Below are 26,024 nucleotides of genomic sequence, written 5' to 3' on the forward strand. Positions count from 1 at the left end.
TATGATCTCAACTGCTGAAATTACTACAATCTCCACAAAACCCTTCTGATATTATTGCTTTAGGTGAAAATCGCTTTTTCCTTGTCGATAATTAATCAAAAACAATTGAAAGTTTAGCAAAACTGTCGGTCATGAAGACGTTGGGGATAGACGTATAGATAACAGTATATAATATAATAAATTACTGACTATCTCAATATCATACAAATTGCTAGTTAGTAAGTAACATTAGTCACTGCAAACCAGATTTATCAATGGTGTATTTCTGATCACTAAACCAAATGTGATGGAATATTTTGTCCTTAAAATAGGGAGAATACCATGAAATATTGATTTCCAGCAATTATTTACAGTACTTTATTTACATTTACACATCCATATACTCAGCTTTGATCTATACTTTAGGTGTAAAGGTTCTTGATACTAATCAGCTAGCCAGACAGAAATAGGTGTGATGGAGCTTGAACAATCAACAACTAACAGTTCAAAATTGAATGACTTGGTCAACAAAGGTACTACACTTCACTTTCCAACAATACTGTTGTGAAATTTGTAAGGGATGGATATTTTATCTTATATATTTAACATATGAAATTGTAATTTTTTCAACATTCAACGCACAAAAAAGATGACCAAAGTACATATGTATAATGATTCCAATGCTCATGATGTAATTACAACAAACAAAAAAAAAACTTTTAAAATGAACCAAGAAAAAAGATAGAAAAGAATCATAACTTTATTCAATATATGGATTTTCATAAAACGATATCTAACATCTTTACAATGTTATCATTTAGAAAAAATAGCCAAATTAATTAATGTACACGTGGAGAACATTGAAAATCTACAATAAACGATAATTGTGTGTGTTCTCTCTATGTCTCATTACTACTATGTCCCATTGATTCATCTCTCTGTTCTGATGATAATATATCAAGTTGTAGATCATTATTATTATCATCATCATTAACGTTATCAATAGAAGTAGTCGGAGAATTCTGGAATTTTGAATGTACCGCCGCAGTGACACTATTAATTGGTGTTTCACAAGTAGTATGATTGAAAGATTCATCGTCACAAGGAAGTGATGTTGGTGGATGCGAATGATGAACCGGTGTTGTTATAGTAGTCATTGATTCCATCGAGGAAGTAGCAGCAATAGAAGTGATATTTTTAGCACTATTTCTATCATTAATATCATCTTCACCATAACAAATGCTTGAAGTTAAGTGACCTGAATGGATTGTAAGTGCTGCTGATGATGAAGGAGGTTGCTTGGAAAGATGAAGTCTCCTCGATACTGTTGATTCATTGAAAGAAATGAGAGCCTCTTTCAATGAAATACTCAAGGGCTATAAGTAAAAATGATAAGTTAGGGAAAATATTACTAAACAATAATGAGGTCTTATAAATACATCTTTACTAGCTACGAAGACAAAATTTTTAAATTAGCCTGATACATATATATATTCCACATTTTGAAAGTAAAAATCTTATCCCAATCTTACAAATTATACAAGGCATATCATCTCCACTGTATTTCATAAACATCCAGAGTGAGATGGGGATAGGCCTTCTAAGAAAAAAAACGCTTAAGGTCTCTACACAAGACACCGTACATTCGTCTAGTGTATACAGAGTGTAATTAAGTTTTCATAACATAACTTATTATAAGATAAAATTAAGACATAACCTAGAAACTTGTATTATTAAAATAAAATCGAAATTTCAACAAAGAATGCCATTTTCATAAAATCAATGACTGCTTAAACACTTATCTATTCAATAGATTTGAGATAATTCGACAAAGATCGAACATTATTACTTGAAAATTTATTCAAAAGTTGTTCAATAGTTGAAAGAAAGTATTCCATTTTCCTTTCAAATGGATAACATTTTATATCTAGCACATATGAATTTAGTAGGGACTTTGAGATACATTTAACATACAAAAAACACAATAAACAATTACAAGAAACTAAAATGAATTGGTTCCACATTTTAAAGAATTTTACTGTTTAGCATTTTCTACGCATTACCACTTGATAATAAATAATAAAAAATGTCAACAAAGTTTTCAATGGAATTCAAGCTACAAATGTAATCAAACTGACAGAAGTCATAATATATCAAAGGATATGAAGGAATGATATAAGCAGTTAGAAAGTCAAATAAATTGATAAGTAGCTTTTATTTCACAGATCAGAATGATCTCTTTTACCATAATACTAACCGTTTGGCTCGTTTTAGATTAGATTCATTAATTATGTTTACATAGATGAAATTATATTGCACTATAACGCTTTTAATAATAAGAATTATTGCTACGTTTATTATATTTCAGTTTGAATTTTGAACTGCTGAAAAAAAGAAGACGAAACTCTCCCACATTTTGATGATTTTGTGCTTGTTAATGAGTAATTTCCAGATGAATTCTTCCAAAATTCTAGTTGTAAAGTCAAGTCGGGAATGAAGCGATTAACTAACTGATAACATACGAATAAAAAACTAGTTGAAGTTGAAAATATAACCCGTTTGATAAATCAAACACAAGAGTATGAATGTTATACTTCCTGTGAGACTTAAAGCTTCTAAACTTGATCTTACTAACTCATTTACCAGGTACGCATTCACGTAATTAGCTTTAAGCTATGCTCTAATTATGAGAACTAGTGGTAATAACAGGTTACTAGAACCGAAGTAGGTGGAACGGTTTTCAGACCTGCAACTTAATAGCTGAAAGTCGATCACTATAACCACTGAAATACCAGTCCAAGATTCTTCGCGTAGACATTTTAAAGTCAATTAAAATTATGAAGAAACATCTTTATCGAATTCTAACGGTTTTGTTGTAAATATCAGTATTTGTGGTGAAAACTAATCTCCAGTAGTTTTACAATGAAATATAACGTATAGATTGGTAGTCAATTACTTCCAGCCAATTGAAATCAGATATCATTAAATTATTGAAGATTTTGTTAAATATAAATAAAATAAAAACCTGAATTTCTTTCGCAGCAGATTTCATAACTTCCGTTCTGGAAAACCCCGATTCTTCTGCTTTCCTTGATGTTTGTAAGTCTAGAAAAAAGAACAGAAAAATGATATCCCTAGGTTGAAATGATCAAAGGTGTTTTAGTTTGAATACATATATATAATGAAGTGAGAAGGAAAGCGTTTTTTTCGGAAAGAAATAATATTCAAAATAAAGCCATCCGTTGGAGAATGATAACTGCTCATTACAAATTCAAAAGATGGAACAAATTTAGTATTGGGTTGAAACGTTACTTTAATATAAAGAATTATATCTAGTATGAAAATCATTTAAGTATGATTATATTTTACATTCAGCAATAAATATTACAAAAAATACATTTAGACAGTCTTCAGTAGAATGCCTTTTCCGACAGCAGTGTCATATTGGCCATATTAATTAACTATACAGAGTTTCATGAGATATGGTGTTTTATTGTATTCTTATGTAGTCTTCATGAGATTTTTACCACCACAAATCACAAAGTACGATAAATACGCTGAGATCATATGATTAAATTAAAACATTTCAACGCGGAAATATATTCGTAGCGAACAATGAGTTAGGATAAAAAGTAATGAAGGATAACTGATTATGTAGAATCTATGCGAGGATTTGAAATCAACAAAAGAGTCAAGCAGGAAATGCTGAAACCAAATGATGATAGTTGTCTGAAAACAGAACACAACACCTAAGGACTCCAGGCACTGATAACTGTATCAAAAGCTCATTCAAAGAAAATGTGTGCCCCAAATAAGCAAATGAGGATTAAATTAAAATGTGTACTATGAATCAGAAATCAGTACTTGGTTGTCAAATATTAATGAAAACAAATTAATCACAGAATTAGGTAAGGTACCCAAAATAAGCAAGATCCTATAACGCAGTAAACACAAGGTAAAATGAATGGTGTGGGAAAGAAAAAGTACCTTTGGGATTACGAAAAATGAGTTAAGTATTAGAATAATAGTAGAAATGGACAAAATATGGAATCCGTTACGAATACTACGTTACAGCACACAAGTCACAAAATAATTGTCTAAAATACTCAAACTACTGGGTGTTAATAAGTAGTGCGATGTAATACACTAAAAAAATCAAATACGCAGGAAAGTTGGTTAGAAAAGGAATAGTGGGTTTAACAAGTTGTTTTATAAATTTTATTACATGTATCGATCAAAAATGAGTCTAAATAATAAGTTTCACTTCGTATACACTTAATTATCAATAGAATTACTAAGTTAATTCAAAAACTTACTCTGATCTAAATATTCACAATGATCAGTTTTACTTTCTTCAATAGGTATATCGATATTGTTAACCGAATCCAATGGAGCTAATTGTTCAATATCTCCAGCTAATATTGTAATTTGACGTAGCATAGCTTTGGCTTCTTCACGTGTTTCTGGATATTCAAGACATTTATTAGCAGCTAAAGCTGAATCTTCATAATGTCCTTTACGTAAATGATAATTTGCTAAATATTTATAAGCTATAGCTAAATTTATTTGTTCATTTACCTAAGTTAAGAAGCAATAGAGAAATTAAAACAAAATTGTCCAGAATATTTAACTACATTAATAAATATTGAATGATAATATTGAGATAATTAAAACCTGATGTTGCAAAGAAAATTGTAAGTATAAACTACATTAAGATATACCATTATTCATGTAAGTGGTTTGAATAATTTTTTCTGGTTAGCGTTTTTCTTTAGCGAGTTAGTTTTTTACGGGATGGAGTCGCTAACCCCATGCCCAACCCTCCTCCTTTATCCGGGCTTGGGGCCGGCAGTAGCTCTAGAGGGGCTTCATTAAATGAAGAGTTCTATAGAGTTATAAATTCAGATGTAATCTATCTTTTTATTATTATTTTGAATAAATAAATCCTTAATCTTAAACAGAAAGAAGTTTGCGAAAAAAACTATTTTAAAATATTAAAATACTTATGAATATAATGATTTTTTTTAGTAAATTTGAACTGAGAACTAAACTATATTTAGACTCCATTATTTATTCTAATCAGTTACCGTAGGGTTGGAAGATGGTATATATCGTAAAATCATTGCAAGTATGCGGTAGATTCATCATTCAGAAATGATAATAACACGACTAAGTGAAAAATGATCGCGAAACCTCACAACGTTTACTTTTTAGTTATTATATTTTAGGTCTTAAACAAAGCTTCAACAGTCTTACACAAATTTATGCATCATAGTGTAAGTCGCATATATTCCATGATGATACAGTTGCAAAAAACACTTGAATGAATTGGATTTAGAGCATTTAAGTTATTGGTTAGAAGTATATTTCTATAGACTGGTTTAATTTAGTAAATTTTAATTTAACTCTTTTAAATGATTACGATGACGATGAGAGGTTTGTTTATCTTCCTACTTGAGAGATTAATTTAATGACTCGATAAAATATAACTCCGCTCTACTGAATATTATTGAGGTTATAACATTAATTAAAAGGCCAAAATCAGATCTTTGTTTTTAAAATGAGCTAACAGTTCACCATTCAACCACCATACTGTCATTGATGTTGGGAACAAGATGGAAAAACGTCTTCTCTTTTAACGATGATCACAGTTCAGGGAATTCAAGTTAAAAATTTGTTACTTTTTCATATATACCTAAGAGTTTGTTTATCGTATCAGTCAATAAAATTATCCGCCAATATCAGAAAATTATTATAACAATCATCTGTAGGATTATTTTAACTTGAGTTAGATTTCAGTTTTTCATTTTTAACAATTTCCCAAAACATGTCGGCACTTATAATAGTATTTCGTAATTATTAGTTTGTATGTGGCTGATGAGAATGCAACCACCACGTCATATCATAACACAGTGCATATGATATCGAGGTATTTACACTTGAGACTACAATGCAACTTGACTGATAGAATTACGAAGGACTTAACATACATTACATTGATCACTACTTAGTGATCAAGTAATTTTAAATATGAACTTCTTGTATTCGGTGAACAATGTCGTTTAAGCTTTACTGACATTTCAGAAAAAGAACCAACTGAGTTTATAGTATTCATTTGTTCAAGAATGACACTATGAAACTTCCCTACGACAATAAGAAATACAGGCATTTATTGTGAATGATACTTGTATTTTGTTCTCAAGTCATCTCATATATATATATATATATATATATATATATATATATATATATATATATATATAATCACAACTAAGAGACAACTTACACCGTTACGTTGACATAATTTTATAAATTCTGTATAGGCTGCGGCAGCTTCCGCGTCTTCACCACATCTTTCAAAGCAGATAGCTAATCGCATCAATGCTTCACCTTCTATATCACCAACACAATATGCACGCCAATAACACTTTTTAGCTTCATCAAATCGTTTAAGTCTCCCATAAATCTCTCCTAAAGCTACAATTAAACGTGAATCTGTAGGCATAAGATACTGCGCTTCTCTGCATGACCCATAAAAAAAAGACAGGAATGGAGAAAAAGAAAAACATTAGGAACCTATACGAATGTTGTACAGTAATATACACTTAGGTTCGAGTAAGTAATCACAACTGCTACTTGGGTTAAAACAGTTTTGTTGTTAAATAAATTTAATATTATATAGACCAAAAAGAAGTGATACATACAGAAACTATAGGACTTATAATGCAACCAAGTGGTATTTATTTCAAAAGCTATAAAGCAACAAACATTACGACTGAGTCAGTTATCCTTAATCCCATTGGATATTTGTTGAAAATTGGTTGAAGTTGAAATGGTGTCGTCGGTTAGGCATTTGTCGAGAGATTTGAAGGTTCTGGATTTGACAGGTGGCAAGATCGTAGATGTGTACTATTAAGTCTCATACTAAGATAAACCAACTATCCAGTGCTCCTTGGCCTCAAAATCCAAAACTTAAGTATCAAGTCAATAAATCATAAAAATGAAGTAATATATATTGTATTTCAAATTGGCAAGAGGAAAATTACAACAAAAGAGCGAACTGACTTGAAAGTGAGTTTAAACAAGCATTACAGCTAATAAGTTATATGTGGTCATACATACCTGACAAAAAATCATAATAGCAACAGGAAAATGCTTCAAAAACGTTTAAACTCACTAAAATTATGCATGATTTTTAAACTTATACAAACTACTGATCGCTAAAACGTGTTAGTAATAACCATTAATTTGTATGAATAACAAACATTTAATATACATACTGAAACTTGCCTATAATAGTAAAGTGAAAATGATGGCAAATTTAATACTTCATACATTTGCCCAAGACCATACCATGCACGGTAATCATGTCGATTATAAACAAGTGCTTGTCTATACGCATGTATTGCAGCATTTGTATTTCGAAGTTCCATAAATTCATGACCTTGGTGGAAAAATCAGCAAACAAATGACTTTAAGACCATACAAAAATAAAGTATCTTTGCTGATCACAAAATGGAAAGGAACATGGTTCAGTTTAGACGATCATAGCCGTCGTCTACATGATGATATCAAGACATTTTAAACGTGTTATCACAAAATTTCAAATCGAATTATTAACATATACCATTAACACAATATACTGAGATGGATGTATGTATGCAAACCAACTGAACAGCAAGTAAGTGGACCGACATAGTCAAATAGATTACACTAATAAACGAAAACAGTTTAAGCTGTTTAATTCGATTATAAGTTTATTTTTATAAAGAAAGTGGTAGAAAACCACAGCAGAACCGTCATTGGCTTCTATTTTGAGCCATATATGATGACATTTTAAGACACTGAGTTGTACCATCTCTAGGACCCCAACTAGAAATTAACAACGAATCGACAAACCCCAGTTCTATACAGATATCTTTCATACCACGGGACCACATCACAAACTGACCAGACACAGTCGTGGGAGAAACCATCAAGTAGAAAATGAATGCGAAATATTACAAACAAACCCGATAATTGTCATCCATACTAATTTTTTAAGTACTTAATTGAAGTAGTCAACTTTTAACCACAGTTTACAAGGAGTGTATTATTCAAATTAAAGCTTTTTATTGTAACTCATCAATAAAGAAGTTTTTTACCAGAACCTATCAGTGATATAATCAGTAATTTATTAGGTTGCCTCAACAATTTTGCCTATCACCAGCTAAAAATGTAATTGGAGCTATGGATTTATATAACTGTTATTTTTGTATTATATAACTTTGTCGTAAAACAGTGTCAGGTGGAGAGACGGTTCATGTTACTAAATAGACACTGAAGATTGTACAAATATGAAACATAGATGTAAATGAACAATGAAGAAAATCTATTCAATATCATCAAGTTTAATCAAATAATCATAATAGTTGATATAGGATAGATGGATAGTGGCTAGCAGTGGAATTTAGGACGCACGTTTCGTCCTACTTGGGACTCTTCAGCTGAATGAATCTGCATCCGAGTTTATGTTCACTCCAGGACTGGAAGTCAGTGCCATTTGCTTTAAATGTCATCGAGTTACCCATTTAGATACTTCAAACCATTTTAAACTGAATTTATAATAATTATTATTAAAACAACCAACCAACCAATTAATGTCCAGACTAATGAATAAGCTGTTTTTAATTTAAGAGCACGCCGAAAATAAATAACCGCTTTTTCATGTTGTCCACGCAATCCAAAAAAATTTCCGACAACACAACAAGTCTCTGCACGATATCTATCTAAATTAACACAATGATGTGCTAAATAAGCCAGTTCAGTTGAATCTTCACATACAAATAAAACATTTGAATAAGTATCCACGTTGTCTAATCGACAAGGACAAGCATTGAATAACTGTAACAGTAAGAAGAAAAAAGAACGAAGTGGATATAATAAAATTGCCATTTAGGATATATATATATATATATATATATATATATATATATATATATTGACGGTTGAATTATTATTGGGTAATTTTAGTTTTTATATTATCTTTTTTGAAGAAGCTAGGACTAGGCTATTAAGCGAAATGTTGAAATTATTTGATTTCAATGACTGAAACTTCTACAAAAATTTGATTCTGATTTTTACTGTTTTTTTATGCACTGTGTCCAACTACAGTGAAATTACTTATTTAAATCTTGGTAAAATTTCTTAGAAGTAAGAACAACAAGGTTTGAAGAATGACATGAATGCAATTCATCTTAATTTCTTTAACTAAGGTATGTTGGACTTTTATTTATTAATTATATTAATCATTGTAATTTTTGACTATTTGCAGCTGATGAGAAGCCGTGAAACAGAATGAATTCATGTTATTCTCTAAATCTTGTTGTTTTGCTGAGTTCAAACTTATTAAGGGACCTGGTTGTACGAAACAAAGATAAATAAAGTTATATTGTAATTACTAATTAATTGTAATTCTCTCTTTATTTGATGACATACATTAGATTACCATAAAGAATTTTCAATATAAAATACGCAAAACTGCAACTGAAGTTTTATAAGAAATTAACTTGTGAATATTTGAAAAATATATGCATGAAGTTTTCAATGTGATTTATAGCTAGTAACATTCATTCATAAGTGTTTAAAACCAGTCCTGATCCCGTGAAACCCCTTTTCATTGCCGAATACATCTGATGTAATCAGATCACTCGGAGAGTATTTTTTGACTTTCTCAGTAATTAGACTAATGATATATCGTAGAAATTTTATAAAGACATGTGAGTACACGCGATTAACGGATATGGATTGTTAATTAAAAGAAATAAGAAAACAGTAAAGCTAATGGTAGTCTATCCATGTCTGGCAAATTGATGATCCAGAAGTTAGAGCAGGCCATTTTATATATACATACATATTTGAAGAGATTGACTAGTGACCAACTAGTCAAGGATTAAAACTCACCCCATTTTGATCTTGAAAACTGACTAATAGCACTGATCAGGTTCTACAATTATAAATCCAAATTAATAATCCATAAAATTGGCCAGATTTAATGCAGAGTACATCTTTTGGAAATTGTAATATGTGAATTAAGAATTGTTGTTTGTTATCAAATAAGATTAGTCAGCCCCAATAATAACGATCTGATTTGATAACAAACAACAATTCTTAATTCACACATTACAATTTCCAAAAGATCTACTCTGCATTAAATCTGGCCAATTTTATGGATTATTAATTTGGATTTATAATTGTAGAACCTGATGAGAAATTATTGAAAAGAATATTCTTCATTCATATAATTGTATTTTAATAGCACTGACTCATATAATATAGATATATTTATTAGCTTTATGCATAGATCCGTAGTTCTTAGGTGACAGAAAAGAGTATTCAATTGGTGTTTTCCGAGAAGTTAACAATGATGGTAAGAAAAGAAGTTGAGCACTATGATACCTTTTTACTTTGACACGTGAAAAAGTGAATGGAAGTTTAAAAGGTTTTGTGTCAACATTGAGAAGACTGGTAGAGATTCTGATGTAAACTTAATGCCATGTAAAATAGTTAACACAGAGAGGTGACCAAAAACAATAGCTAGACAAATAATCAAATAAGAAAGGAAGAACATAACTTGATTCCTTCAAAATAATTTATCTCTTATGAAGTAAGTAAAGATAGAATTAATATAAAAGTACCAGAGTACATATCGTCAACAAATGACTCTGGATAATACAAAATAAATCAATACTGTAAAAGAGTAATTAACTGACTGAAGAAGAAAACGAAAGAAATGTAAGAAACACAACCTACTAGACGCCTATAGTCAGCAGTGAACAATTAATGATTTGAAGAAATTAAATTGACAAGGACCATCTGCCTGTGCACATTACTTTGTTTTCTTAAACAGGGCTTGACAAAAAACTCTGAAAAAGATGCAATAATATATGCGACAGAAGGCAACTGAAGAGAATCATAACTTAAAGTTGAGTATTAACTAATAACATCATCGTTGAGAAATGTTTTAGTACAATTGCACAGAGAAATTAATTTACAGGCATTCCCGGCAGGCATGTAATTCAGTTCATGTTTAATTAATACTTGATAACTGCCAAGGGTTGTTATTTTTATTTGTTCACTTATGAAACCGAATGGATCAGCTCCTAATAATGCAACTGAGTTCTTTGTCGAAACGCTCAATCCATGCTAAAGAAATCTGCAATACTATACATTTCCAATTGTAGTCTGGTTTTCTGCCTTCTGATATTATCATCCCTTAAATTTTGATATTTTACGGTGAATATCAATTAAAATTAGAGAAATAACGTTGAGTTGTGTTACTTGTTATTCATCATTTAAACGTAACTGTATACCACAATAATTATTTCTATTCATATCCAGACACAACTAATAAACCATCAACACTTGATCGATTTAACTTATGAACGAAAGAGATAAATATATCAGTCACTTAGTCATGTTTAACGCAAAACCTGATATATGTGTGTAATGGTTGTCATACTATATTATTATAGTGACATAAAATTGTTTCAAGAAAATTCCGAGAATACTAAAAGTAATAATCGCATCAAAAGTAATAGCAAAGGTCGAATATAGGAAAAAAAGGTAAAAAGAAATCTTGAGATTTGTGTTTTAAGAGAAGACAAAGTGTGAATGTACCCACATCATTACGAACGATTCTGAGCCATGTCACCCAAAATCCCTAACAATTGATAGGATAATTACACAGACCCCAACTAGACGGTCTTCACCTATTTACATGGCTTATTTCAATTGTCAGATTAGTTTATGGAGTGGTGGAAAGTCTTGGTTTTTCCCCTTAACTTTCTTTCAGCCTAGTTCCACACCAGAAAACACCGCATGTCGACATAGAAGGTGGTTGGGCATACGTAAGGCATTTGTCCCAACTACCTCATCATAATACTGCTTCGATTCATTAAAATATTTTAAATTCAGACTTATAGCATGAAACCGAAACCGAATGGAGTTAAATATCTATTATTCATTCATTCGGTTGTGAGTTAGAACTCTAATTCATGTATTTTGATTGGATGACTTAGTAATTAACAATAATCTTCGAACAACAATAATAATCACAGTTCAACACTTAAACATGAACTTAGTTACTGAATAACTTATTTACCATGAATTTTGGAGGAGCTTTGAAAATCAGCTAAAATCATGAACCACAAGATTCTAATTCAGTAATGTGAAAGTAACGTACTCCAAACGATTCCTGAGTATTCTGGGTCCAATCTCTGATAGAGTGATCATAGATGAGTACTCCAGAGTCCAAAACTAGAACGAAATATATTTACAATTCTTACTGGCTTTTATGATTATTTAGTTGACGCTAATCTGTGATCTAAATCATCTTTTCGATAGTATAAGTTGTTTTGAATTAGATATCCACAATAATTATTTTGAAGTTGAATTAAAACTTATTGTAAAAGTAGTCTGATGTACATTTACCTGTTTGAATTGTTTCTTAGCTAATTCCATAGCACGTAATTCATTATATGCTAAACCGATTTCGGCTTGTAAATTGTGACTTCTACTAAATCCACTTTCGGAGAGTTTTAATAGGATTTCTAAAGCTCTTTCACCTTCGTGTAGTTTCAAAAACACCTATTAATAGAAAAAATTATAAAATGACTAGTGAACGAATAATCGAAAAGTGATGAGAATTTACTTGGATATCATCACTTCAGACAAAAACGAATAGCATACATTATAGGTATAACACAATTTGTATATTATAAAAGTAATATTTTGGTGGGTTGATGAGTTAGCTCATAGTTATCCACAGCTCGGATGTAACACAGTATTTAGTGTCTGTCAATAGAATCATATTCACTTTCTACATTAAAACAGTGTATGAATTCGCTCTACAATTTCTGGAGCTGATTCTCTCTAGACATGTGACTCATTCACAGATTTGTGGGCTAGTACGTTTTATCATGAAATTAGCCTACAAACGAGCCGTTTCACATACGAAGCATTCTAAAAATAACAATATTAGTCAACTTTGGAAAGTCAGCAGGCTCTTTAGAACTGAGGATTGTAGATTTTGAAGCACTATGAGAAGTTATTTCGAACAATAAAACAAAACTCTAAGATTTTTATGTAAAGAACGAAGTATTCCAGCTACATTGTACGGAAAAGTTCTAGTTGTTAGGTAGTAGGAAGTGAGATGACATGAATTTCAAATGAAAACAATCAATGTACTGGATAGGAAAAACAATCAACAGTAATGTATAACATAAAGAACCGAAATAAATATGAAGTGTTTCTGACCTTAGCCTCAAAAAAATATCTCATCCAACATTCATCATCTGTAGGAAGATTTAAACAATTCATTTTCTCTTTATTCTCTATGAGATCAACCAATTCATACCATGCAGGCCAAAGATAAAAATTTAAATTAATCGCTTGAACTAACAATGATGCAGCAGTTTCTTTTATTCCCAATCGAAGACAAATTAAAGAATGAACATACAGTAGGAACGAATCACCAATTTTATTGACCGTTCTTATTTCATTCGATAAATTTATGTTACTTGTATACGGTTCGATTTCACACTTTATTGATAAAAGTTCTTTATTACACTTAGCCATAGATATGCATGATGATTTTGTCTCTTCATCTTGTTTTAAAACAAGTCGTGATTCTACTGAATCATTAGCTCGACGTTTTTCACATGCCATATAACGTGAGTATATATATAGGAAATAATAAACATGACCATATTTATCAATGAAATGTTTTGGATTATCATGAATTGGTTTTTCAAAATTATGAGATAATATTTCAGCACAATTATCATACTCTTGTGTATCAAAACAACTACGAGCAAGTAGAAATGTGGTCAATTTATCTGGTGGAATACTTTGATAGACATTGCTTGATGAGAAAACACTATCAGGATTAGATATGATGGGAAGATTTAAAGACCATAGTAAATCTGTGAGCCATTTACAGCTGTGACGAAGCCCTCGAAGTTGGCATTCAAAAAATGATTGTAGTATATTTCCTTGAACGGTGCATAAAGAAATTGGAAATCCAATAACTGCACTTCCATCCATATTATACAATGAGAAATGATTTTATCTAGAAAATAGGCGGCAAGATGATAAACTAATTAAAGTTATGCTATTTGCATGAACAATTCATTACTAATAACTTTAATTACTCACTATTTTGAGGTAATAATGTGATAAATACCAAACTTACGTTCAGAAAAGATACTTATTTAAGAACATAACGAAACGTAGAATGTTATGAAAGAATGCTAAGGTCCAAGTTGTCAGATATTTTGAAGTAACTACAAAATATCCGACAAAATAACAAAAAAATATCAACCGAAATAAGGGTATGAGTAGATCTAACAAAAACTAGCGACATTGTATGGAACGGTACATGTCTACACGTTAAGGATGTCAGTATTTAAATTAATTTAGAAAGTTGGAAATAATAATAACAAGCAGTGAGGAACTAGAGAGGAACTCAAAGAGAAATTAAAAATAGGAGGAGATATGTGTAGCAAAATCGAATGTTTAAAATTAAATCGACACAACGGATTCATAAAATTTTTGTTTCGAATATATAGAGTTTGGGAGGGAAAGTTCCAGAAAATTGAGATAGTGATTAAAAATCATGGAATTAAAACACATTAGACGATTATCTAATGAAGTAACTGAAAATAGATTAATGTTAATAAAGAGAGATATGAATTGAAATTGGTCAGCTATGAATGATGTAATTATAAAATTCAGAAAGAGTTGGAATGACGTAATAAAAATAAATAAAAATAAAAGGGAATGGGGTGAATGTTACCAGGGCAAAGAAAGATTTATTACTGTTTCTTTTTGTATACAAAGATCTGGTTTTAAACGTTTGATTGCTACTGCTTCGGCGAATTTCAAAAGGTTTGAATTTGATTGTTTGTTGATCACCTTTGAATTTCAAATATTTTAGGTTGTAAGCAGCTGATGAGAACACAACGGATTCAACTGAACTAATGAGAACCATTTTGACCTCACACGGCCGCGCGTATACAGCCTCTGCAAGGGAAGTCCTACTCATTGCCTTCTCGTGGCGGGGGTGTTGTTCACGAAAATGAGAGAACGAAAAGCGAATGTCCGGCGCTTTAACCGGATTCCAAACCAATGGTGCACATGGGCTCCAGTATCCTGTGGGAACAAATGGCGTATGAACCAATCGTTGGTCACCGGCTACCATAGGATTGTATCTCCTTACGATGCTCCACTGCCTTGTGGGTTAGACCTTTAGGTCAAAGGCTCGAGGAGTGGCCCCCTAAGATAACCACCTGCTTCGGTTTGGGCACCCGGGCAGTATCACAGCCCACACACAAATGATGAACTCTTTATGTCTATGGAAATTACTTTTCTCACTTCGAAAAACAACCAATTGATTCAAATTATTATCATTACTATTATTGTCATTATTATTATTATTATTATTATTATTATTATTATTATTATTATTATTATTATTATTTTCCACATTATTCACCCTCTTTTATACTTATACAGCGGCTCGTCTTTGGTGGAAATTCGACTATATCTAAACGTTCTCGAGTCACTGTCCGGTTGAAAATTGTATATTACCACCGAATATGAGTACTGAATCAGTTTTTCTGAAACCACGTGCACCATTCAAACTGGCTGCCTTCAACGTTCGCACACTTATGCAGGTCGGACAACAGATAGGGCTGGCTATGTCTTTGGAAAGTCTTCATATCGATGTTTGCTGTCTATCCGAGACCCGTATTCAAGACTCTGGCGAAGTACTACAAATTCGATCTCCATCTGTCGCCTCGAAAAGCTTGTTTTACGTGCGCTTATCCGGGGACCCTGTGGCATCTTCGTCTAGTCTTGCTGGCGTTGGTGTCGCACTAAGCGCTCGAGCTGAGGCAGCACTAGTCGATTGGATCCCCATTAACAGTCGGTTATGTGCTGTTAGATTAGAAAGTTCCATCAAAGTGAGAAGAAATCGGCGTGAGAAACGATGTCTTTTCGTCATCTCCGCCTATGCCCCGACAGATTGCAACCCGGATGCAATCAAGGATGAGTTTTACCACCAGTTATCAGTTCTTCTCCAGAAAGTGCGTTCGACAGATATTGTAGTACTAGCCGGAGACTTGAATGCTCAGGTCGGGCGTCTAGGCACAGAAGAGAGTCGTTTAGGTGGCCGATGGGGACTCGTCGGTCGCAGGTCAGATAACGGGGACCGTCTACTGCAACTTTGCACAGACCACAACCTGTTTCTGGCTAGCACTAACTTTCGGCAGTCATCACTGATGTGCCACCTGGCGTCCTCCCTCTGCATCTCAAGCCTGGACTCAGATTGATCACATCGCGATCAGCTACCGCTGGCGTGGTTGTGTACAAGACTGCCGCTCCTTTTGGAGTACCTATCTGGACTCTGACCATGCCTTGATCTGCGCCAATCTTACCTTACCTTTCAGTGGACAACGAAGTGACCGCCATCAACGGATTGATGTTAGCAAGCTGGTTGCAACTTCTGTTGCTAGTAAGTATCGAACCGAGCTAGTTTCTAGGCTAGCTACCACTCCACCGAAAAGTATAGATGAGCATTGGTCGCAATTGCATGACGCCATGAAAATGGCGGGTACAGTCAGTTGTGGGTTCGCGAAACGTCCCGCTTATAAGCACTGGGTTTCTTCAGTTTCCTTACAACTCATTGAAGCCCGTCGGTCTACTCCGGGTGACCGTGAGTTTGACCACAAACGAAGGATGTTACGCAATGAAATTGGGCAAGGCTTGCGTAAGGACCGAGAAGCCTGGTGGTCGAAGCGTGCTAATGAGTTGGAAGCAGCAGCTGAATCTGGTAACTACCGGAAGCTCTTCCAGCTCATCCGAGCCACTGGCAGCAAGAAGTCTGGTGTGAGTGAAACAATCTGCGAGGATGATGGGATGCTAATCACTAACACCCATCGACGTCTTGGACGATGGGCAGAATTTTTCGAAGGGCAGTTCAACTGGCCTGCTGCTCCGGCAACATCGGTCAGACTGTCCTGCCCTCCATGGCCGATGACGACTGAGCCACCAAATGAGGCGGAAGTCCGCAAGGAACTCCAACTCTTGAAGCGTTACAAATCACCTGGCCCAGATGACTTACCTCCGGCTTTTTTTAAAGATGGTGGTGACTTTTTGACTAAGGAATTGACGACGTTGTTTACAAAGGTTTGGGAACTAGAGAGTGTACCAACGTCATGGAATGAGTCGATAGTTGTCCCTATCTTTAAAAAGGGTTCACGTCGTTCCTGCAACAACTATCGGAGGATAAGTCTACTTCCGATTGCGTCCAAGCTATTGGCTTCCGTCATACTTCGTAGGTTGTTCAAAACTCGAGAAAGATTGACTCGCGAGGAGCAGGCTGGGTTTCGTTCTGGTCGAGGATGTATTGATCATATCTTCACCCTCCGCCAAATGTTAGAACACCGCCATACTTATCAAAGGCCAACAATCGTAGTGTTTCTTGACATCAGGGCTGCCTTCGATTCGTTGGACAGGGCTGTTCTCTGGGATTGTCTATTGAAGAAGGGTGTGCCTGAGAAGTTTATTAACATCCTAAAAGCCGTATATACAAACACCTCAGGCAAAGTGAGGGCATACAACCACCTTTCCCCATTGTTCCATTCGAGCAGTGGGGTTAGGCAGGGTTGTCCAATCTCACCATTCCTCTTCAACTTTGCCATCGATGACATTCTAGAAACAGCTCTGATGAATGTAAGTAATGGTGGTGTGGATCTGTTGCCTGGAGAAAGACTTCTCGACCTTGAGTATGCGGACGATATTGTCTTACTGTGCGATAATGCCCAAGGCATGCAATCCGCACTTAATCAGTTGACAATCAGTGTCCGTAGGTATGGTATGTGCTTTGCACCTTCCAAGTGCAAAGTACTTCTACAAGACTGGCAGGATTCTAATCTTGTATTCACCCTGAATGGTGAGCAGATAGAAGTAGTCGAGAAGTTCGTTTACCTAGATAGCTGCATAAGTGCTGGTGGTGGCGTGAGTGATGAGATCAATGCACGTATAGTGAAAGCCAGAGCGGCTTATGCCAATCTGGGCCACCTTTGGCGCCTTCGTGATGTTAGTCTGGCTGTAAAGGTCGGATCTACAACGCGTCGGTGAGAGCAGTTTTGCTCTATGCTTGTGAAACCTGGTCTCTCCGAGTTGAGGACGTTAGACGACTTTCTGTGTTCGATCATCGCTGTCTCCGAAGGATTGCTGACATTCAGTGGCAACACCATGTCAGTAATGCAGAGGTTCGGCATCGTGTGTTCGGGCACAGAGATGATAATTCAATTGGTGTCACCATCTTGAAACACCGACTTCGGTGGCTTGGACATGTTCTCCGAATGTCGTCCCAGAGAATTCCACGTCGTGCATTATTTCCCGACTCTGGGACTGGTTGGAAGAAGCGGAGAGGTGGTCAGTGCATGACATGGTGTCGTGGTATGAAAGAAAGCTGCAAAGGACTGGCTTCTGTCGGTCCTTCACGACTCCCTGGTTGGGGTCCGAGAGATGATGCTACACAGTGGCTAGAGACGTTATCAGATATGGCTCAGAATAGAAGCCAGTGGCGATCCTGCTGTAACCTTCTTTTACCTTCTTCATAAAAAGTGGTTGTGTCTCCCTTACCTGAAAGATTTCTTCTGATTGTACCTCGTTACTACCACACTACCTTACACCAATCTCTTCGTTATTGTTCTCTTTTTCTTTTGCGCTCCTTAGTTTTTTTTTCTATTTCTCTTCGCATTCTCATTGTTTTGTGTGGCGCATATATATTGGCGTTCTCTTGTACCAATATTTATGTGTTCAAATAAATAAATAAATAAACGAAGAACACTAAAGTTTCCTGTACAACCCAACTTAGTCAGTTAAGTTTCAGTTCCCCGCCCAACGAAGTAGAGAAGCCCCATGGCTCTCCAAACAGAGAAAGGCTTTGAAATGACAATGCGACTGGACACTGGAGAATATGTGTATATAGGGATTAAGATATCAGTAGTATGAGTAATTAACCTGACCCACAATAAGTAATGTAAATGTATTCTTATTGGCCCACACTAATTTTTTCCTATCACTTTTGGAAGCTTTTATGCAAACCAAAAGCGTTGATTAGCTACGAATGAGTTCAACAGTGGAGAAACGTGGAAAATATTCCCAAAGTATGCTTCATATGCATATAATCAAATGCAGGTACCAAAAGTACATACGTTCCAGTGGTATACATATTGGCATGGGTAGGTGAGGTTGCTAGTATGCTGTACATGTAGTTATAGAAAGCATAGGCATGTCCACACCTATCACAAATGCATATAGACATAGAAGTTTCCGATTGCAAGTATAAGATACATGCATATGTAAAAATGCATAAGCCAAGGCCCATATACTCCATAGTAGACACATAGACATAGATGAGAATGCCCCAGGTCCCTAAACCCAGCAGCATTTTCACTGAATGAATATCGAGTATTGAGATCATTAGGTAAGTCATCATAGGCGATGTGCTCACTTCACGTTCTTACCACAAGCCGGTTTAGTGTTGACCACTGCACATTGGTTACATCACAGCTTATGGCCTACGCTCTGACCCACCCACGCCAAGCCTTATGAGCCCCTCCAGTTTAATCCGTTCAGGCACCAAAAGAAAAGTTTTCTTCAATGCCTCAGTCACATTCCTAATTTAAATCAACCTCTCTTCACATATAATCAAAGTTCAGACACAGTGGGTGATTAGTCTGATCTCCATCTGACAGCAGACTGGTTGGTTAGTCTGGCCTTCACCGTACCGCTTGAGTTAGCTCATGGGGAAGATTACCCACTATCCAGGGAGCACTACGCGAAAGTTCAGGTTTGATGTTAAATTCTGTTAAGATAAACTGGATATTTCGGCCATTCAGGTTAGTAAAGAAGTAGAGAGTTAGTAAGCCTCTATGCTATGTAGGCAAATCCTCCCTGCAAATTACGGTTCAACATACCGTTATCTGATAATTCATCTCTAACACCAGTAGCATTATTATCTAAGTGGTTCCATTACCAGTTGTGGATACTTTAGTGATAATTATAAATAAATATATGACTTAAGATTATCTTTAATAACGGTTTTACAGTTAGAGAGTACCGGATAAATTGTTGAATATTAAACACCCGTCAATGACATAGAAAAGCGACTGTCATGCTTTTTGCATTGGCAGTACTTCCCCGATCACTGGATTCGCTGGGATGATGCCGTTGACAGATGAAATAAATATCGACTGTACTAAACCATGTGACCTAATGTTAGACGGATAGGCTATGAGGTGTTAACTGACATTCAATAAACATAAAATGTATCCAACAATTTCCAGATTACATACCATCCCAGAATACAAAATATGAACACCGTATTCACCAAACGAAATTGCGTAACCTGAATAGTTCAGGTCAGTCAGGGAACCGTTTTATAAGATATCTACCTAGAGCAGTCAAAAACAGAAACTGTTGTTATCCACTAAGTCTTGAGAAACTTAAAAGGAATGGAGCACTTCCATTATCTTTAGACCGAACTACATAGTATTGTAATTGTTTGCATGAGTACGTATCTTCGAGTCAATAATAAAGGTATGTATAATTGTATTTGTCTACTAGAAAGCATAGGCATGTCCACACCTATCACAAATGCATATAGACATCGAAGTTTCCGATTGTAAGTATAAGATACTTGCATATGTAAAAATGCATATATATATATATATATATATATATAATATCTGTGTGATACCCAGAGAAGTCTCTGAATTTCCAAATTGAAGTAGGCGAAGAGTGGATCGAAATAACGACTTAATTGCTAAACGCTAAATACAGCAACTATTCAGCAACTAAACTAAGCAGATTGTTTTGAATAGAATTGTCTCCGAAATTCTTGAGTTTAGAGCTATTTAACTTCTAACGGGAGATCGGGAAAAGTGAAACCACAGAAACTGGACAGAGCTTAGGGACAGTAAGATGTATTAACCTAAGCTCCACCTTCTATCAGGTCCCAGAACTAACATAAAACTAAACGTAAGGCTCATGAGGTAACTCGTGTTCATTTTGAACTACGAACCGAAATATGAGAGACGGTTGAAGAAACATTATCGATCCAAGTAACTAAACGATCTATCTTATTTACCTAAACACAAATATAGGTACTAAAATAAACACGCATCACGTGATGAGAAAATGAAATCGGGAAGAGATAGACGGAGTGAGTATAATATTAGGAAAATGGATAAAATTAAGTAAACAAGATTAGTATATAGTTGGAAAATTAGTCCCATTAAGAACAATGCAACTGGGAAGAATCCTTCCAGTAACAGAGAGGTAAGATTTCATAAGCATAAAGCAGAAATGCTCTATTGAATAAGTTTAGGGTGATCAAACTGGTATCTCAATGCGCTTGGCAAATACGCACAATGTCCGCTCGATGCTGACAAAACCGTAAGTGGTTATACCGTTTTAGGAGACAGTAACAGAATAGTTGTATTTATTATTTTTATAGACGTTTTTTATGTCGGTTAAAGTGCATCTCTATACTTTGAACTTACGATAATTTAGCTTAACAATGTAACACGGACAAACTTTGTAGTACCCAAATTAGTTCATTGATTGAATAAATGTAAAAGGACGTTTAGATTTTTAAATATCATGATATTAATTACAGCTACGAATGATAGCTTTTCTTCATGGTCAAGTATTTACAGCTAAATATGTCTGAATGTATTGAAATTTTTCCCTTAACAATAACACACTATACAAATAGTAAAAATGTGTAGTTTGGCCGGAGGGGAGCCTTGTGGTACAACTTTGAAATATTTTGGTTGTCGTGTCTGAGCTCCATAGTTTATTTGTGCTTTCACAGTCGTCCCGAAAATCATCAGAGCTTGCCTCGTCAGATAAGATCCGATGATGCTTGGGTCAACAACAAAGCCGTCAAAGTAAAGTTACTCAAATAAGATACCAAAATCTCAAGGATCATCAGGTCTAAAATAATCAACACGACGTTAACCCGTTGTTCATATTTGCAAATCGAATCTTCTGACTTGAAATTTTAAGAACTCACTACGCGGTGCCGTAGTTCAGTTCTTACTTTAGACTCATACAATCAAGTATATTGAACTCCATTTTGAACGAAGCAGCCGTTAATGGTGCACTAGCTCTACTGTACAGCTATTCAGTCCTCGTGATAGTTGTGAACAACTGATCAGTTTTATAAATTTGTTTTGAAAAATTATATAAACAGATCGTATAGCAGTGAAAAAAAGGAGAAAACGAGAACAAACTGCCTCACATGTGCGATGCCAACTGAAATACCCGAAGGTCACAACCTTGAGAAATCAGATAACCCACCTTTAGGAAAGAATCACCAATTACTGACCGACTATCAATTTCAGATTCAGATTTGTGCAGTAAGGACAAAAGGCCTAAGGCCTATGTTATTACTTTTCTAGTATGCTTCTGTGAGTGTCCAGTCTTCTCTTTAAAGAGTCAATTGAAGGTGCTGGTCTCCAGATGGATCACTTGGGATTTATTCTTACTTCCTGCCTACGACCTACTAGGAAATCCTTAATCCATTTTAAGAGAGGTCTGCCAATACCAAGGTTTGCCAACTTCAATAGCAGTCTATTAGTTGGCAACTTGTCAAAAGCCTTACTGAAGTCTATGTAGAGAACATCCACCGCGTTTCTGTTGTCTAGCGCCTTTGTCCAAAACTCCCTGGCTACAAGAAGGTTCGTTGTACAAGATAGACCATTTCTAAAACCATGTTGTTCTATGTTTAGCAGGTTATTGGTTTCCATAAATGCCATTATGGTCCGTTTGACTATCCTTTCCAATATTTTAACTACAACACTGGTGAGACTTACAGGTCTGTAGTTCGATGGAACTTGTCTTGGTCCTGTTTTATGTATGGGAGTGACGATTGTGTCCTTCCGGTCCATAGGTAACACACCTTGGTCACCTGACATATTGAATATCACAGTCAGTGGGGCCGCGAGATATTATGCAATATTTCTCAAGATTTTGGGGTGTAGTTCATCTGGTCCTGTTGATTTTTCCATGTTTAAGGTGCTAAGAGCCTTAAGCACATCGTCTTGATTGAAGTCCACGGTGAGCAGGTGGTTTGTTGACTCTTTATTTTGGTTTGGTTCTTTGTCTAGAGGAGGTTTCAGAGTGAAAACTGCCCCAAAATAGTCAGTCATAGCCTCTGCCTTTTCCTGATCTTCCTCTATCATTTCAGATGCACTTCCTTCTTTAATTCGGCTGGGAATCCAATGATGCATCCTTGTTCTGTAGTTTGTGTACAAAAATATTCTCTTGGGCTGCTTGAGTGCAGATTGTGCCACCTGAATTTCATATTTTCCCTGAGCTTCCCGAATTTTCGTTATACACTTGCTTCTTACCGATCTGTAGCGTTCCATTGTACCTGCTGTGCCAAGGCGGATGGCAACGTCCCAACAGTTCTTCCTTTGTCTTAGTGAACGTCGAATATCCCGGCCTGTCCAGCGATGGCCGTGCTTCTTCTTCTTTGGAACTATCCAGCGTATATATGGTTGAGTTACCCGATTGTATAACAGCCTGAAAAGAGATCATGCGTCTTGTACTGATGCTCTTGAGTCAATTTTCTAGTTTTCAGCCGATGCCGAGGAGTTGATTGCCTCCATATCTGCCTTCCATATATTAGGACGGGCCGGCGCAACTTTTTGACAGGCAATCTCAGCCATGAATTTGAATAAGATGACTGCATGGTCACTTCTCCCTAGTGGTGGAAGGAAAGTCATTTGACCAACGTCATCACTGTGTGTAAAGACTAAATCCAAAAGAGAAGAGGAGCTTCTTGAGTCATCTCATTTCGGACTACTATTGTGTTGGAATAAAGCTAATCCAATCGACGTTCCTAACAGTTTTCAATCGAACGACGTTATCGATGACCCTACACTGACTGACCGTACACGCGCGCTTTACGAACGGAAGCTTAGATTTGCACTTCTCAAATTTTTAATGTGTCCTTATGCAACAAAAGTACCATGTTTGATCCAAAGAATCCGTCCTGAGCTTTACGTTCGATAGATTACTTTTCTTTTTTCAGTTTTACCCAAGTTAATAGTTAACTGTGGTTTCGCCTTAGCTTACTATTTGCTTTTTTCAGTTTTTCACGTCAAGGCTAGTTTAAGTTTATCTTAATCATTTGTACCACCCGTTTTTATCCATTTTATCTGTTTTTAGTGTACTGCTTTTTTCTTTTATGTTTGTTGACTTTTGCTATGATCTATAAAACAGTTTACATCACCATAGTCATGAATAAATCATGCAAGCGACCCGGATGCCTCTTTACTTTTTACTTCTGGCATTCACTGTGACAATTGCAAGGGCCGGTTACACAAGCATGCACAGATCTTACAGCAACAGCTTACAACGGACTCAGTAAGTTGGATCGTGGGTGGGTATGTGGCACATGCAACATGATTGCTGAGGTTTTTCTGAGTAACATCACTCTCTTAACAGATTTGTGGAAAAAGATGTCAGCAAACCTGAAAACAGATAATCCTAAAACGGGTGAAGATGCCACAAGTATTCGAAGTTCGATACCATCTTAACCAGTAACAACTTCCGTAATCGGAACGTGCCCTTTCAGTGAAATCAGAAGTCAGAAGCGAAGAAGCTCGGAGATATATATTTGGTAGGTTATCAATATATCGAGTAGTGACTAATCTAAACTGCCTAGCGGTTGTAGAAATAGTGAAGCACAGCGTACTCACTCGTGGTCTGGTGCGGTTGCGTGACCGAGTGCCCTCAATTAGATGAGTCCATTAAAGCTAACGTAGTCAGCATCAAATGTCGGAGACTTACAGAGCTATTGATTTTGACGATTTAAACACCGCCGAGTAAACAAACAAAAACGTGCAGTGAAGACAAGAAGAGGGACTTCGACAACGCTAGTGTCGACGGAGCATTTAATGAAGCTCAGCACCGTCATAACATCGACGGTAATAGACTGCCTCAGCATACTTTGGTCTCCCAGTACAGGACCTCTGAATGCAACAGTGGTCTCCGAAAACTCTTTAAGCGATTGGACTCCTGTCAACAAAGTTAAAAGGGACCGGTTGTCACATCTAAGAAGTTGAACATCCCAGGTATTGTAGTGAGATAAACTGGTTACTTAGCCGTACAATCTACCTCCAAGGCTGTCCAACCGGTCAGCAAAGAGCACAGGAATCTGAAACGCACTTTAACCACCACACAACAAGGTCCTCAACTTGAACTTACCCGAAAGACCGGAAGAACAATCACGGTTTTCTGATGATCCCCTTATAATCATGAACGTTAAAAACAGTCCTGACCTTCCCCTCAGCCTACAGGGCAAAAGTAACAGGATGCCCTGGAAAGAGTTAAACAAGAAGTTCGAACTTCCCGAAATAGAACCCTTCACGGTCACACCACTCACTCGGGGAAAAGAATCTAAGCATCAAAATCATCCAAGGCTACTTCGTGTAACACTCACTAATGCCACCGACGTAGAAGATATCCTACTAGTTAGTCACTTACTGAAATCACATGGGAACGTAAGAATACTGTCTGACATACCATATTCTGAACGCAATCTCATAAGAAACATCCCTAAGGAATCTCGTGAGAAGCTTTTCCGTTTATGAAATATCATTGTGCAAGGTGTACGTGAAAACATGCACCGTGACCACACAAACTCTTATATTCGGGAATGGAAATTCATCAAGCAGTCCTTTGGGCTCAAAAATGTATTGACTCAACAAACAGTGAGACTGGCCAAGAAAGACGGAGATTCTAGACCCCCGCTAATGAAAATAACTTTTTTATTCTCACATATGGCGGCTGCAACTCCGGAAGCATTTCGTGTCAACAGACGTCGGTTGCCAACTGGAATCCATATGCACCCAGATAGGCCACATGACGCCAGGATCAAACACAAAAGCAAATTGGAGCTGACTGTTCCACTT

General features: G+C 35.5%; 1 protein-coding gene across 1 annotated transcript; it reads right to left on the minus strand.

The window, feature by feature from the left end:
• Positions 1 to 723: 723 nt before the first annotated feature.
• CDC23 (Anaphase-promoting complex subunit 23) lies at positions 724 to 22,382 on the minus strand. Its single transcript, XM_051219616.1, has 9 exons — positions 22,343 to 22,382; positions 13,276 to 14,089; positions 12,451 to 12,606; positions 8,613 to 8,862; positions 7,270 to 7,423; positions 6,266 to 6,500; positions 4,296 to 4,557; positions 3,005 to 3,084; positions 724 to 1,355 (listed from the first exon to the last, which is right to left on the minus strand). The coding sequence occupies exons 2-9, from the start codon at positions 14,062 to 14,064 to the stop codon at positions 879 to 881; spliced, it is 2,403 nt and encodes an 800-aa protein (XP_051072263.1). The 5' UTR covers positions 14,065 to 14,089; positions 22,343 to 22,382; the 3' UTR covers positions 724 to 878.
• Positions 22,383 to 26,024: the final 3,642 nt, after the last annotated feature.

Source organism: Schistosoma haematobium, chromosome ZW, assembly GCF_000699445.3.
Source record: "Schistosoma haematobium chromosome ZW, whole genome shotgun sequence".
NCBI classification, from domain to species: domain Eukaryota; kingdom Metazoa; phylum Platyhelminthes; class Trematoda; order Strigeidida; family Schistosomatidae; genus Schistosoma; species Schistosoma haematobium.

Coding starts and splice junctions, on each gene's coding strand:
- CDC23 (XM_051219616.1), bottom strand. CDS start 14,064: ATGGATGGAAGTGCAGTTATTGGATTTCCAATTTCTTTATGCACCGTT. Junction 7,424..8,612: donor ATTAGTCTGGACATTAATTG/GTTGGTTGGTTG, acceptor TTTTCCACCAAG/GTCATGAATTTATGGAACTT. Junction 3,085..4,295: donor TTGTGAATATTTAGATCAGA/GTAAGTTTTTGA, acceptor TCTTTTTTCTAG/ACTTACAAACATCAAGGAAA.